Raw genomic sequence first — 13,873 nt, 5'->3', positions numbered from 1 at the left:
TGTACGTATATGTAAGAAACAATATACACTATGTTGATACGTGTATTTGTTTGTCCATCTGCTTACCTTTCCCTGCCTGGTTCATGGCTCCAGTGTCTCTGCCACACTGGCCCTTGTTATTCACCCCAAATGTCCACACTTCACCGCTCTTGGTCAGAACACACGTATGGGCCTTACCCATGGCAACCTGAGTTACAAAGTGACCTTTCAGGTCTGTCACCTGGCCTGTGAAGAAGAATGTGATTATGATTAAAGTAAAAAATATGGCTTTAAACAGAGAAATATTTATAGACAAATAAATGTTTATTCTTATAAAGTCCTTAATCTGTCTTTATCAAAGTGATGTAGAAAAGGACAAGAAACTACTAAAACATCTCAGAATAACTCCCTGAAGTTCAGAATTTGAAAAGTCCCTGCCCCAGTTAACTCACAGGTGCTGTCACTGTAAATAGCATCTTTGCCAAACATGTAGAGCTCTCCGTCCTTGGTGACAATGCTGCTGCTGCCATTGTTACACGCTGTGTACACGGCGGTCTTTGTCTCTAATTTGATCATCTTCTTGGGCTTGTACGGCTTGGGCTGTCTGCGGCTTTTAGCTGCAAAGGAAAATAACAGACATGACAGCCAGAACTTAACTGAGACGGCTTTGATTCTGTGTTTAACAAAAGGTTGAATAGACTGAATTGTTGAATGTCTGCAGATAGTTTGAAATTTACTTACTGGACTCTCCGTCTTCTCCCTTGCTGGCAGAGCCTGTAAAGAACACACTTCCGTCTTCGGCTACAAGCAACGCATGAGATCCATCATGGCCAACTGAGAACTGAGCGATCTTGGGAGACTTTGTAACGGGCAATTCCACCCATTTCCCTGCTGACGGGCCACCCTGCTTAATACCCAAGCTCTGGTACTTTCCTGTGTAGTAGATCTGTGAGGGAAAGATCACCAATAAGTGGTCATTTTTGAGGAGTTTGTGGCTAAGTTTTAGCCAGGGTTAATCTCTATTTCAGCAGACGGCCATCCATCTTTTCCAGAGCCCACTGTGTTCCACTTAGCGGAATGAATAAGCACCCGCCGAGTTTTGATGAACTATTATTTTTGGTCAGACCACGTGCATTGTATTTATTTAATTCAAACAGCAGGAGTCATTTGTGATGATGCATAGGCAAAGGCCGCTGCTGGAGGTGACATTATTTTTATTACTCAAATCAACCGACATTCACTTTGTAAATTACACGATCCCAACAGCACTGCATCCAGAGAGAACAGTAGCTTGTAAATAATAAACCTTCTTTTTACTCTTTTCCTAATGTCTGGCATAACGTCCAGCCCAAGTGATGAGTGAACTTTGTGCCAACATACAGGTCAGCTGCTCCTATTTTTACCGATTTAGTCGGTCAGGGTTAAGGTAATCTGCAGATAAAGTGTGCTGTGAGATTAGGACTCCACACAGACACAGAAACATGCAACAGGCAACTGCCCTTCACTGCTATCTGCAAAATAGGCACACCACACCACACCTACAGTACAGACACACACAACCACACCCTCCACACACCCAAACAACTACATAGTTAGCATTCTCGTCTTAGAATGACAGTCTGCATAAAAATGTGAAATATCTTCTTCAACAAAGCGCGGCCTCCCTACAGCGACAGGGCCTATTTGCAGGACCCTGCAATCTAACTCTGAGTCATGTAGTATACTGAGTCAATTCCTCCAACAGCCTCTGTATACAGACACAAACATAAAATCTATTCTGTTTAAGCATTAACTTGTGTTAATACTTATATTCATGTTCGCGTTTCTACTCTTATACAAGTTTTTCATAAAAAAAAAAAAATCTTCACTGCAGTGGGCCCTGGTGTGTTTTCCTGAAAGTGGGCATTATACTATAGGCCACAGCCGCTGCTTAGCTTGGTGAAATACACTAATCACTTCCAGTTAGTTAAGCAGGGATGTCACTTTATAGGATCAGTGTGCATTTAACCACTAACAAGAGTTGAGCCCAGAGCACAATAAACAGAAAAAGAAAAATATATATAGCTCCCTCATTCTGTATTATTTAAAGAACAATTACCTTAGAGGGTCACCAAATAGTTCCAAAATACTACAACTTATTGATTTGCTTTAGGTCAGCCTGGTCCTTGGGGAATCTTACTATTGGTAATTACATATAGATGTTATGAACTAAGGGAATGTTAATTTTGTACAACGAGCTTCATGTAGCCAGTGTAACCACAGAAGGAAGAAAAAACATGCAGGAACACAATTCATTTAGAGTGTTTTCCCCAGGTTCACCCTCTAAAGTCCCTGGCCTGTCATTAGCAAGACAAAAGCTCAGCAGTTGAATCTGTTCCAACTGTAATTTTTCCTAAACATTTTGGGCACACCACCAGAGAATATTTTCACTCTCACCTTTCCCGAGGCAGTTTTCATCAGAGCAAACTCCCTGCCTGCTCCAAGCAATGCTGCTTCTTCATCAAAGCCTGTGCCTGAGAGAACAACATACTATTTAGAGCCCAATACACAATGAGACAAAGTTGGAAAGTTTGCTTTTTTGTTTTATTCCTTTGTGTTGTGAATACTTCCGACACATTTGCAACCTTGTCGACACACGCATACAATGTGAAATACCTAATGACTTTAACAGGTGTACTATGCACAGTTACAGTTATATATTTGTACATATCGTATCACTTACTGATGATGTGCAGATCCTTCTCGAGGTCAAAGAGAGAGATCCCACAGGCGTGCAGACATTTCCTTGCCAGCTTCAGCTGCAGTTCCTGCTGCAAGGCCGGGTCTGAGCTCATAGTATAGATCCGCACCACAAAACCATCCTGCAGGAGTCAGGACCAACGGGAGAAAACGCTGTTTATAGTTTCATGACTCATCATTGCTACAGTGTGACATTTAGAGTCTTTCAACATTTTTTGCTTCACCTGACTCAATGTGACAATCAAAATGAATCAAGCTCTTATAGGAACAGTTCAAAATGTTTAGAAATACACGAAGTTGCTTTCTTGCCCAGAGTGAGAAAAGAAGATTGTTATCACTCACATGTATGCACACTAAATATAAATATTTATGACATATTTATATTTATGACATGAGTTTGATATTGCTAAATATTAATATTTAGTCTACTGACAAGAGGCACAGCAAGGCAAGCTTATTTGTATAGCCCATTTCAGCAACAAGGCAATTCAAAGTGCTCTACATAAAACATTAAAGCAACATAGGGAAAACACATTAAAATACAATTTTTAAAAAGAGTCAAATAGAAAATAAAAACAGGTTTCCGACATGAGCAGCAAGAAAGCAAATCATCATATTTCCCAAAATGTCAAATTATTATTAAGTTCCAATAATTTGGGGACACTGTGGACATCAAAACATTTGACTGCTTACATGTGACTGGCTACAAGTGCCTGCGTGTTTTGGTACAGTGGAGAATGAGCTAAGTCGCTACAAATGGGCCTGAAATACATGTCATAACTACATGTGCTGGATGCAGTTAGGATTAACAACATGGATTATAACCTTACAGGAATCATGGGTCAATCTATCAACTGTAGCGACAGTATGTTTGGGTCAATCTACTGTGGGTGTGGCTTAGCATAACAAAATCTGTGCATACATTTTTTTTAAATGTTAGTGGCTATAGCAAGTTAAAACCCAAGCCACGTCAGTGTTAATAGCATATCCATTTATCTAAACATTAACGTGAATGGTGTGACATCACGCACTCTGGCTCAATGCAGTGCACATAACAGATGATACAACTGCCTGAGATGTGGATTAGTCAAACTGCAGGGGATGCGACTGAAAGGGACCATTTATAATGGGAGGAACAGAGAAAAAAAGAGTCACACAATTGGAGCATAATTGAGAGACAACAGAGATATAAAAAGGGGATGAAGGGTAGCATGGGGATGGTCTGGTTTCCACTGTGTGGTAATGATGACTGACTCATCGATTGTGCTCTGATTCCTGCAGAGCAGAGCACATGTGCCACTCAAATAATTAAATAATGCCTCTATCCTCTAGCCCATGCTACCCCTCACCCCCTACTTTTCCTTCCTACAGGTTACCTTCTTCCTCTGACTATCCCCCTGACCTCCTACAGATTACCCACACATCACCTTCTACCTCTACCACCCAGCATCTGAAACCCCTTCACTCTGTATCTCATGTGGTTTTCCTAAAATGTTAAGTGGTCTGTGCAGTGGTGGCATTTGGTGGCTGCACAATTTAAACCCACGCAGCTTCTGAGGACTCCCCTTCATCTCACACCATATAGTATCCTACTCCCTTGATTAGCCTACAAACTGCTATCCAGGAGCAAGGCTAGCTGCAACGGCAGGTATGTGGATTTCACTTCTTCCCTTCCCCCACTCGCATTACAGAGTGTTTATGCAGATAACTGCTTGAGAGATAAAGCTCTCTGCAGAACACCCACATCTGGTGCAATTGCCCTCACCGCCACGCCCACATATACACGACACACAGACACAGCTACACCCTCCTCTGTGGCACAGCTGGTGATCAACTGAGGTTCCGTCAAAGGGGAAGTGGCAGATGCTTCACAGGGTAATTCAAGTGGAACAACTACCCTCATTTCAAATACAAAAGATTTGGTTATCATGAGGGAAACAACACATATTGAAAGAGAGCTTACTCAGTTGAAAAAGATAAAAAAGATGAGTATTGTTAAGCAGGGATGGGCTAACTCTGTTCACTTCTCTTCTATCCATTTTAACATATTCATATATACTATACAATATCTGTATATTGTAACTCCACTATACTTATTGTAAGATGTGGTATTACTGCAATTATCTGTATAAAACAATATATGTCTACACGTCTGGTTAAATGCTAACAGCATTTCATTAGCTCTATATCCATACTCTGCATAATGAAAATCAAGTTGACTCTAATGTAATCTAATAAAACTATAAATGTATTTAAACTCCTGGAAACACTGAGCACTTCCCCGACTGATACTGACTCAATTTTGAATTCCACTTTTTAGCTGTTCTTCTTTTGAGAAGCCTAGGAAAGATAATGAATGCTATTTTCATGGCAATGAGAAATTTTAGCAGGAACCTTAAACTTACATCTTTGCAGGCTGCAATCTGGTTGATGTACTCTCCGTCTGTGAAGATGATGTTCTGTCCGTCTGAATGTTGACCTGAAGGGATAGTGAATATACCCAGTATTTTTGTTAGTTGGAATTATGACAACTTAACTCCAATGAAGTGTTTTTAATTAAAAAACTAATTATAAAAATTTGTTCTTAGCACCTGGCATTGTGACAGTCCCCTCATGCTCCAGAGTCTCAGGGTTGATCTTGATGGCCGACATAGTGTGGTTACTTGTGTCTCGATACAGCAAGTACCCCTGAAGACGCACCACAAACACTGTTAGTTAGGACTCTCCCCAACTTCGGCCTTACAGCTTACTTATTGTATTGTTAATAATGAAAAAGAGGACACAGTATTTAAACAATTCATCCCTATCACATTCCTTAAGAACAACACATCAGCAGTTTTAAAAACATACAACTATTAAGACTTCTGGGTTTAATAAGAAACTAAGCACTGACTACAAATAACCAACATCACTGAAGTCACATGGAGGTCAACTCAACAAAATGTAGTCGAGGAACATCTTGATGAAAGCTCCACTACCTACCTGAGCAAAGCCCAGCCATGATCTCTTCTCCTTTCGATTCCTGGTACGAGACGTGGAGTTGTACACATGGCCCTGTCGACACATGCAAATGAGCAGGCAACCATGAACATTGACAAACCATACTATACTGTTAGCAGATGAACAATCACCAGACAACAACAAACACTGGCATTTAATATTGACACACTCTAAAATGTATAGTTTGTTCACTGTATTCAGAATTTTGGGTGTCTACTAACTGCAACACGAACTACTGCTGCTAGCTGCCTATCATCAACTGGGAAATGCTCTGTACAATGCCTTTATGTTTAGACTTGTTTTCATCCCATGATCCTATGTACAAATTCAATTGAAGGTTAAACAAAGTTTCTCATCTGGGTAGATACTTCTTTTTGAACACATCAGACACAGACATCCAACTCAGCTGCCACTTTATTAGGTAAACAGCAATGTAGCCTAATACTAGCCTAAAACAGTCCTGCAATAAATCCAACCTAAATGTTAGAAAATTCAGTTTTTATTAAAACAGTTTTAGATACATGTTGCATCAACCCTGTGATTTTGGAGGATATAATCTGTGAGGCTGTATTGCATTATACAGAAAGATGTTTCTGTCATTTAGCCTATTTTCATTTATATAATGGGGTTGGGTTGGAAAAAATAATAAAAACACTGGTTAGTGTTATTCAATACAGTTTAACAGCATCATAAATTACAGCCTCCAAAATGATCAGAACCAACACCTCTCTAAAGCCGTTTCAACAAAACATGAACATAATTGTCATGTAGGCAGGATTTATTGCAGGACTGTTTCATTAAACTGCAACATTTTTGGCTCGTCATACTTAATTAACTAGCAACTGAGAGTATACACGGCTGCTGCCCCGTGAAAACCATGTATCTCCAAAACGTAAACTTTTCCTGAGCCATGAAAAACAGCCTCCTTTAAGCTTCATTACAAGAGAGAATAAATTATCCTTCAGTTTATCTGAAAAGTCTAAATCACCAACTTTGGAGATCTCAACAGTGACAACATCCAGGTTTGACTGTTACATACCCTCACGGTGCCACTGTATCCAGAACCCACTTTGTAGAGCCCATCCTTACAGAGCAAGTACAGGAAGGAACCATCAGTCTGTAAAAGACAGCGCTCATCCTCATCAATGGCCACCTCTTTCAGGACCCACTTGTTCATCAGGGCCGCACGTTTGATCCCATTCCCAAACCAATCCTGGATTTGAATCTTTCCCACCAGGACAGCCTGTACACTCCTCTGTAGCGCGTTCAGTATAGTGGGCACCTGGTGAGATTTGGGAAGACAAGGAGAGTGCTGAAAGACTTCAAACCTCTAATGTGACACAATGAGGTATATTTCGTGAAGCAGACCATGCACCAGGTTGGAACTTGCGAATGAGCTTCTTTATTGCTGAGTCAAATTCTCATATTAGTGTGAGACTGTTGTCACGATACCTACATATTCACTCCCCTCTCATTCTGCCCGAATGCATTTTTCCACACACACATTTCCATGGCAGAACACTTACAGCTTATCTCACTGTTCACACAGATAGAAACGAACACACAGGCGTGTACAGCACATAAGCCCACACTTCCCACCAGCCTGCCTGCCATTCTAATGATTCACAGCTCAGTCAATGCCTAAAAGATGAGGAACCAGGTTAAAACCACAAAGGCCCTACGTCAGTGGGGGATAAATATGCGAGGCCTACTGCAGCGCTGGTTGAGTTTACAAATTTGATATGTATGCAGGTTAAACATTTTTATGGTCACTATTTTATATAAAGCAAAACTTAGGCAATAAAATAAAAACGGAGAGAAAGAAACAGAGAGAGAGGACAAGCTAGAGATCGAAGCAAACTGGCATAAGAATGCAGACAGGGTAACGTAATCAAACAGAAGAATCAGAGCAGCTTGACATTTTCCAAAACTCAATTTGTGCTGTCCAGACACTGCTCTGAGTCTCTCTGCTCAAAAGGAAATGCATGGAGGAGCCAGAGGTTACATTATCCTTTACAAATTCACTTTGTTGGTCATTTCTACTAATCTGAAGGTAAAATTTGAAAGGATAACTGAAAAAATACTATATTTCCTGGTGGAGGTGGTTCAGAAAATATAACAATTCAAATTCTACTGATTATGTAAGAACAACGTCATTCTAGCTTGTGCCTCACAGAATACAAGCATAAGCAAAAGAAAGACAAAGAGCACAGACAACTGTGCAGTCAAAATGCCAAATGCATTCAGCATTTATTTAAATTGGTTAATTACCTGTATCGTCTGGCAGGCATGGCTGCCGTTGTTGGTGAGGATGGCCGAGACGGCCTGCAAGATTTTGCCAGTGTCTCCCCAGGCCACCACCAGGCTGAAGAGGCAGGCACAGGACAGTGCAGTGATGGCCTGTCCAGTCGGGTCATTGGGCCCTGTGCTCCGAACCGTGGTCTCCAACAACAACTGGAAAAGAGACTCTGAAGACAAGTGTACAAGTGGTGTGCAGGGGTTAGACATTCATGAAAAGAGAAAAATGTGCTGTTTGTAAATCAGGTGAACAGAATACAAGAAACAAATTACGTAATGTTATATAATGGAGTTCAATATCACATGCCAACTTACTACAGCCTCAAAAAGATCATTTGTTTGCAACAACACATCTTGGACAGGGTCAATAAAACTGAATATTTTAAGCTTCACAAACAATATTTGTTCCAGGGCTATTGCATTGGATTGCATGTGTGCACATTTTCAGCCTTACCTAGCACATCAGGAGGCTCAGTCTGAAAGCCCTCAGGCTGTTGTCCCTGCAGCATGTCCAACAAGGCCTGCAGGCTGCGCAGGCACAGTGAGGGGTGAGAGAACCGAGTCTCTTTTATCAGCTCAAATACCCCACATAGGCCAATGCCAATGATCTGCACACACAGAAGAAAGCAAATTTTTTACATGAGCTAATGAACAGCATGCTGTTGTACCACAGCCCATGTCTAGCTTCACTAGCTGTGATACCACTTTACACAGCATATGGACATTGCATATAGTTTTAAAAACAATCACCACTTTCTGTCACCATATCGGGTTTATACACAATTGCCTGTTGTTGATAAGAAATGTCTCTTTTAACAAGTATTCTAAATTAAACAGTATTGATAAACAGAAGCTCGGAGGGGATGTCTTCTTGTAATAGTATGACCTAATCATTCTACATTAAAATAACCTACATTTAGCTGGGGGCCCACATTATGTACAGTTACCACAGCTGACAACAACATCCACTATTAAGATTTAGTATAATGACAGACCCACTTAAGTGCATGGGCAACGGAGGCAGGCAAAGGAGTTTGGCCTAAAAAAGAATGCCTCTCTCTCTATTTCTCCCGGTCTCTCTCAGTAAGGCTTGTTAGTGAATCAAATGTTGCTTTGATGTTGCTGCCAGTGAATCACTTGTTGCCAATTTGTACATAAAAAACTGAGCAGATATAGATGAACAAATTTACAATAGATATTCTAGACCTTTAAGCTAGTTAGATATATGTAAATAACAAAATAATACTTATGGAATAAAGGCTTACAGGCGCTCTGTCAGTGTTACTTATTTGAAACACATACACACAAAAACAGCAACAATCCTCAACATATAGGTTGTCAGCAACTGTTATTAATCTTATTAAAACTAAATTACCCCAAAATATTATATCAAGAGTAGCCAATTTAATTAAATAAATGGTCTGAAAAGTGATCAAATGGACACAGACTTACCAGTTTAACAATGAAACCTAACCATTTGTGACACTCCAGTATTTACCTGCTAACCAATATGTACAGCGGTCATGCAACATAAGTTGAAATCAACTTACAATTCTCTAAACAGACATGCACATTGCAAACACGTATAACTGTTTAGTAACTGTGTTGTGCTGTTGTGGTGAGCCTTTTCAAACACAGAGTGCATAATAGATAAAGGAAAAATTCTGGTAATTTGAAAGCATTTCTTCTGCTGAATCCTAAACTACAGTGTACAACTGATGTTCAGCTCATTTACGGTGCCCCTGCAGCCTCACTTGGATGACAAGCTAACAGGTGACTCCTCCGATTATTTATTGTGGTACTGTAAGGCTGTAGCCTTTTACAAAGACATCAAACACACTTAACTTAATTTCTGAATTCTGCCATTCACGGTATAGAACCCTAAATAATTTGACACACTGCCTCAGATGATTTGGTGTTAATGATCTGTTCAGCATGGCTTGCTATTTTCCTCTACATAATGTTATCAAAGAGAACATGAATACCTTAGTTCACAGGGTAATGAGGCATGCAGTAAGACCAGGTGATAAGGGATTTTAGCAACACTTTACCTGAGTACAAAGCAAACTAATTAAAAACAGTCCACTGTGCGTGATAATTGTTTTCATTACAGATTACTCATTTTGTTTCCACGTACGAGCAATAGTTAACATTTTAAATAAAAACCAACAGCAGTGATATGGAGTAAGAAAGATAAACCGACAGGCACACAGAGTAGGAGAGGGAGCTGGGGAAACAGAGTAGAGGCTGTCATCCCCACAGAACGCGGGTTTCAAACCTCTGGCAAAGTGACGCCAATTATCACAGCAATAAAAAGCATGAGCCCTACATACAAGCCCGGGGAGATAAAGGGTCGTTGCATCCCTAAGATAAAGAGCTGGCTCTAACCTTGATACCCCCCCCCCCATACCTTTGGCAGCTTCACGGCTGGCTCGCGGTACTCTTCCTCCTCCTCACTGTCAGAGTCGCCACTCTGCACCGAGCTCCTGGAAGCCAGCGCCAGGGAGGCCTCTCTCTGCTGCCAGTCCAGCACACAGTGCCGCACGTTGCAGTAGACATTGAATGCAGATGGGTTGCTGTGAAGCTTGATGTCTGGCACGCAGAGGGCTCCATCTAAACTTTCAGCCTATGGAAAAAGAGAGAGAATGGGGTGGTCAGCAATAATGGTGCATCGTTAAGCTATTTAGCACAGCATCCAGTCATTTATAAACAGCAATGTAAATTCTTTATGAACAGGTGTAATTGTAAAGTGATACAGTCTGTCAGTGATACAGTCATGTTTGCACCTGTAGTTTGCTTTCATTTTTCCACTGAAAAAGATTTACTCACTTGAAGTCTTAACATCGTTTTAACCTCCAAGTCACAATTTAAAAAGATATGAACAGAGTGACCGGGATTGAGACCATAATAATGTCTTGTAGACAAAAGTAGTGACTCTATATTGACAGCAGCAAGCATGTTTTAATAAACTGATGTTGTTGTCCTGATGTCAGTTTCCACTTGGTCTAGAACAAAACTGAAAGCTCCATCTTGGTTCTTGTTGATTTCATGCCATCACTGCTGTATTTATTAGGGCCCGAAAGGTATGGGATTGTTAAACACATTTTTAATAAAAAAAATGTCTACTTCTTTTTAGAAACACATAACAAACAAATATTATCCCTAACAGTTGTTATGTGACCTCCCAAAGATAACATGACATAATGCAGTTTCAAATTAACTTTTGTTTATTGTTCTAATCAGCTATACTTTTGTTCAAAGTACTATCAAGATCAGCTGATTGCTGTGTTTTGCAGTGGATTTGTGGCTGTTCTAAACACAGATTCTGATTTATTATTATTATTAGCTCAATATGGCCAATAATATTGCTAATGATTTATCAGTCAGCCCCAACACAAGTCATAAACATTATTATTCATCTGGAAGTTATGATGTATTCATTTTGATTTGTGTCCCTCAGCTTTTTGTTAGTTATGCAGGTGCTTAAAGTTGGAATCTTGAGGACTTAAATAAATGTCTATCAATCACCCAATGAACAGGCATGTGATTGGCAAAGGGCAAAAAAGCAGAAAGATATACTGAGCGCCAGTTACATAGAAGCCATTGCTATGGTTACTTCGCCAGCGCTTGTTTGCCTGTCTGTTGACGAGGAGCACAGAGCGACCCTGCGGATCCAAGCCATCTGAAAAGGCCTTATATAAACCCTGTCACAACCATTCACAAGAAATTACTTTATAAGGTGCCAAAACCTTTAACATAAGGACTTAAAAAGCAACCATTCATACAGCAAAGTGTATATAGGCTATATGAGTTATCAATCGACAACGTCAAAGTAAACATTAGATAGCCTATAACAAGCAATAATCAAAACACACCCAATTTATCTGATCCTTATTGTCAACTCAGTGTTGGGCAGGTTACTCAGAAATAATAGGCCTATAGCTATTACCTGCTAGTTACTTAGCATATAATCCTTAAAAAAAATTAATATTATCTACTCTACCTTACTAGTGGGTGATATAACGCCACTCTCTCCCGACGAGTCCAAGCATCACTGGCAGTAGCGGCCGGAGTTTCTTTCTGTCTGAGTTTCACGTTGCTGTGCTTAGCTGATGTTTTAATTAAGTATAATTGTTCGCAGTTGAAAGCTTTTGGCTGGTCGCACAAAGTGTACAACGGACGACAATGTTATTTGACTGTGACACAATAATGGCAATAACGTTACTTACAGCTATAGAAAATACCTCTCTCTCCCTGTTCTCCAGTCTTCCTTTAGCTTTTTGGCTAACAGCTGACTTGAACAACATAAGGTCCGGTGCCGCTGAGCTGCAGCGCGGTCGCGCATTCACGTCAGGGATGGTGGCTTCAGCAGCGCAGCGTTGCTTGGATTAGTAACGAATAATATAACTGGAAATAGCAATCCGTTACATTACTCTTTACTGGGAAAAGTAATATTACAGTACTGCCCAACACGTTACCACTGATGCGCGAGAGCGACTGTGGAACACACTACGCAGGTGTGGAATGGGCAGCTGAACGCAAACAAACATCCTTGGTGATACCTGGAAAGGAATAAAACTTTACACACGTCAGCCTGTAGATGTCCTCAAATCCTCTCCATTTCACTCTGCCAGCTCCTTCTAAATTACAGATCTGCATGATTCACGGGGATCGGGGGTTTCAGGTCGGAAAATCCGGAATTCCGGATTAAACGGGAAAAATCACATCCCTGAATGAAGTAACACAATGGTGATTGAGCCTATGGCCAACGAATGAAGATATTGTAATGTTTATATATATATATATATATATATATATATATATATATATTTGTAACTGGGTGTTGGTGGCGGCATTCCCAGAAAAAAGGCTAAATTAAGTTACTGCTAATGCAAACCAAACATTTCCTATTGCTGCAACTTTAATTAAAAGCATTTAACTAGCTAAACACAAGTTGAAATATTGCTGGGACTAATAAAACAAGAAGCAGTGGCCACAGTGAGCTGTTAGATGAAGAATTACAGCACAATTATTGCCTGACTTCTTTATTAAAACTTACATTAGTTTGTTTTGCTGCCCCCAGCATTCTGCAACCTGCAGCATTAACCTGCATTTTAATGTTGCCACCAGTAACTACAGGATTTATCAAATCAACCAGAACTGAAATCTTAAGGATTGCCACTAAGAGGCAATCTTAGTCTACATCCACTAATGACACACCTTACCAAAGCAAGTGCCTACTGACCACAATGAGTGGGGTAATATCCCATCTGGCTTTACGAGACTGTGAATTCCTCCGAGGATTAGGTTCCCTGAGGGACTCTAGGCAAATGTTAGCTGTTGCATTTGACTTGAAACTACATTATATAACTCCAACAGAGTGGGAGTGTAAAGCCTCTGTAGAACATAGTCTTTATACAATCAGTTCTGTCATTGTCTTCATGTCTAGTCAGTGCAACATTGTGACATGACATGACTCCTCTTTTTGCTTTGACTCCTCGGGAAGCTCACTTTTGTACACACTGGGCTTAGCCAAGTGTTTACCAATTTCAAGATAGCTCAACACAGCTATCACACTTACAAAACGGCTTACTCAACATTTTACAAAATCAATGCAGAAAGATGCGAGTTGTGTTCAAGGTAAACATGTTGTGAAAACTGCATTGCAATGTTATCACTGTTTCTTATTTACACATTCACATCAGCTTTCATTTGGAGTCGTGTCTGTGGCCACATGGAAAACTCAAGTCCACTGTTCACTCTACTTTAGCTCTGTTTTGGGTCTTCACAAACTCCAACAATATCTGCCTTTTAAGCAGCTAAATGTTCCACTTTGTTCACCAGCTTGTTGCTAACT

General features: G+C 40.3%; 1 protein-coding gene across 14 annotated transcripts in view; it reads right to left on the bottom strand.

Moving 5' to 3' along the window:
- mycbp2 (MYC binding protein 2) overlaps positions 1 to 13,873 on the bottom strand; it is a 70,994-nt gene that overhangs the window by 46,024 nt on the left and 11,097 nt on the right. For all 14 annotated transcript variants that reach the window (XM_046053576.1, XM_046053580.1, XM_046053585.1 and 11 more), the window contains exons 3-14: positions 10,427 to 10,642; positions 8,471 to 8,624; positions 7,990 to 8,186; positions 6,758 to 7,000; positions 5,701 to 5,772; positions 5,310 to 5,406; positions 5,124 to 5,197; positions 2,702 to 2,840; positions 2,416 to 2,492; positions 721 to 925; positions 432 to 596; positions 67 to 225 (exon numbers count right to left, since the gene is read on the bottom strand). In XM_046053576.1, the coding sequence (XP_045909532.1) occupies positions 67 to 225; positions 432 to 596; positions 721 to 925; positions 2,416 to 2,492; positions 2,702 to 2,840; positions 5,124 to 5,197; positions 5,310 to 5,406; positions 5,701 to 5,772; positions 6,758 to 7,000; positions 7,990 to 8,186; positions 8,471 to 8,624; positions 10,427 to 10,642 (1,798 nt within the window). The remainder of the gene's footprint in view (positions 1 to 66; positions 226 to 431; positions 597 to 720; positions 926 to 2,415; positions 2,493 to 2,701; positions 2,841 to 5,123; positions 5,198 to 5,309; positions 5,407 to 5,700; positions 5,773 to 6,757; positions 7,001 to 7,989; positions 8,187 to 8,470; positions 8,625 to 10,426; positions 10,643 to 13,873) is intronic.

Source organism: Micropterus dolomieu, linkage group LG07, assembly GCF_021292245.1.
Source record: "Micropterus dolomieu isolate WLL.071019.BEF.003 ecotype Adirondacks linkage group LG07, ASM2129224v1, whole genome shotgun sequence".
Taxonomy (NCBI): Eukaryota; Metazoa; Chordata; class Actinopteri; order Centrarchiformes; family Centrarchidae; genus Micropterus; species Micropterus dolomieu.
This window is presented reverse-complemented; position numbering and strand designations above follow the sequence as displayed.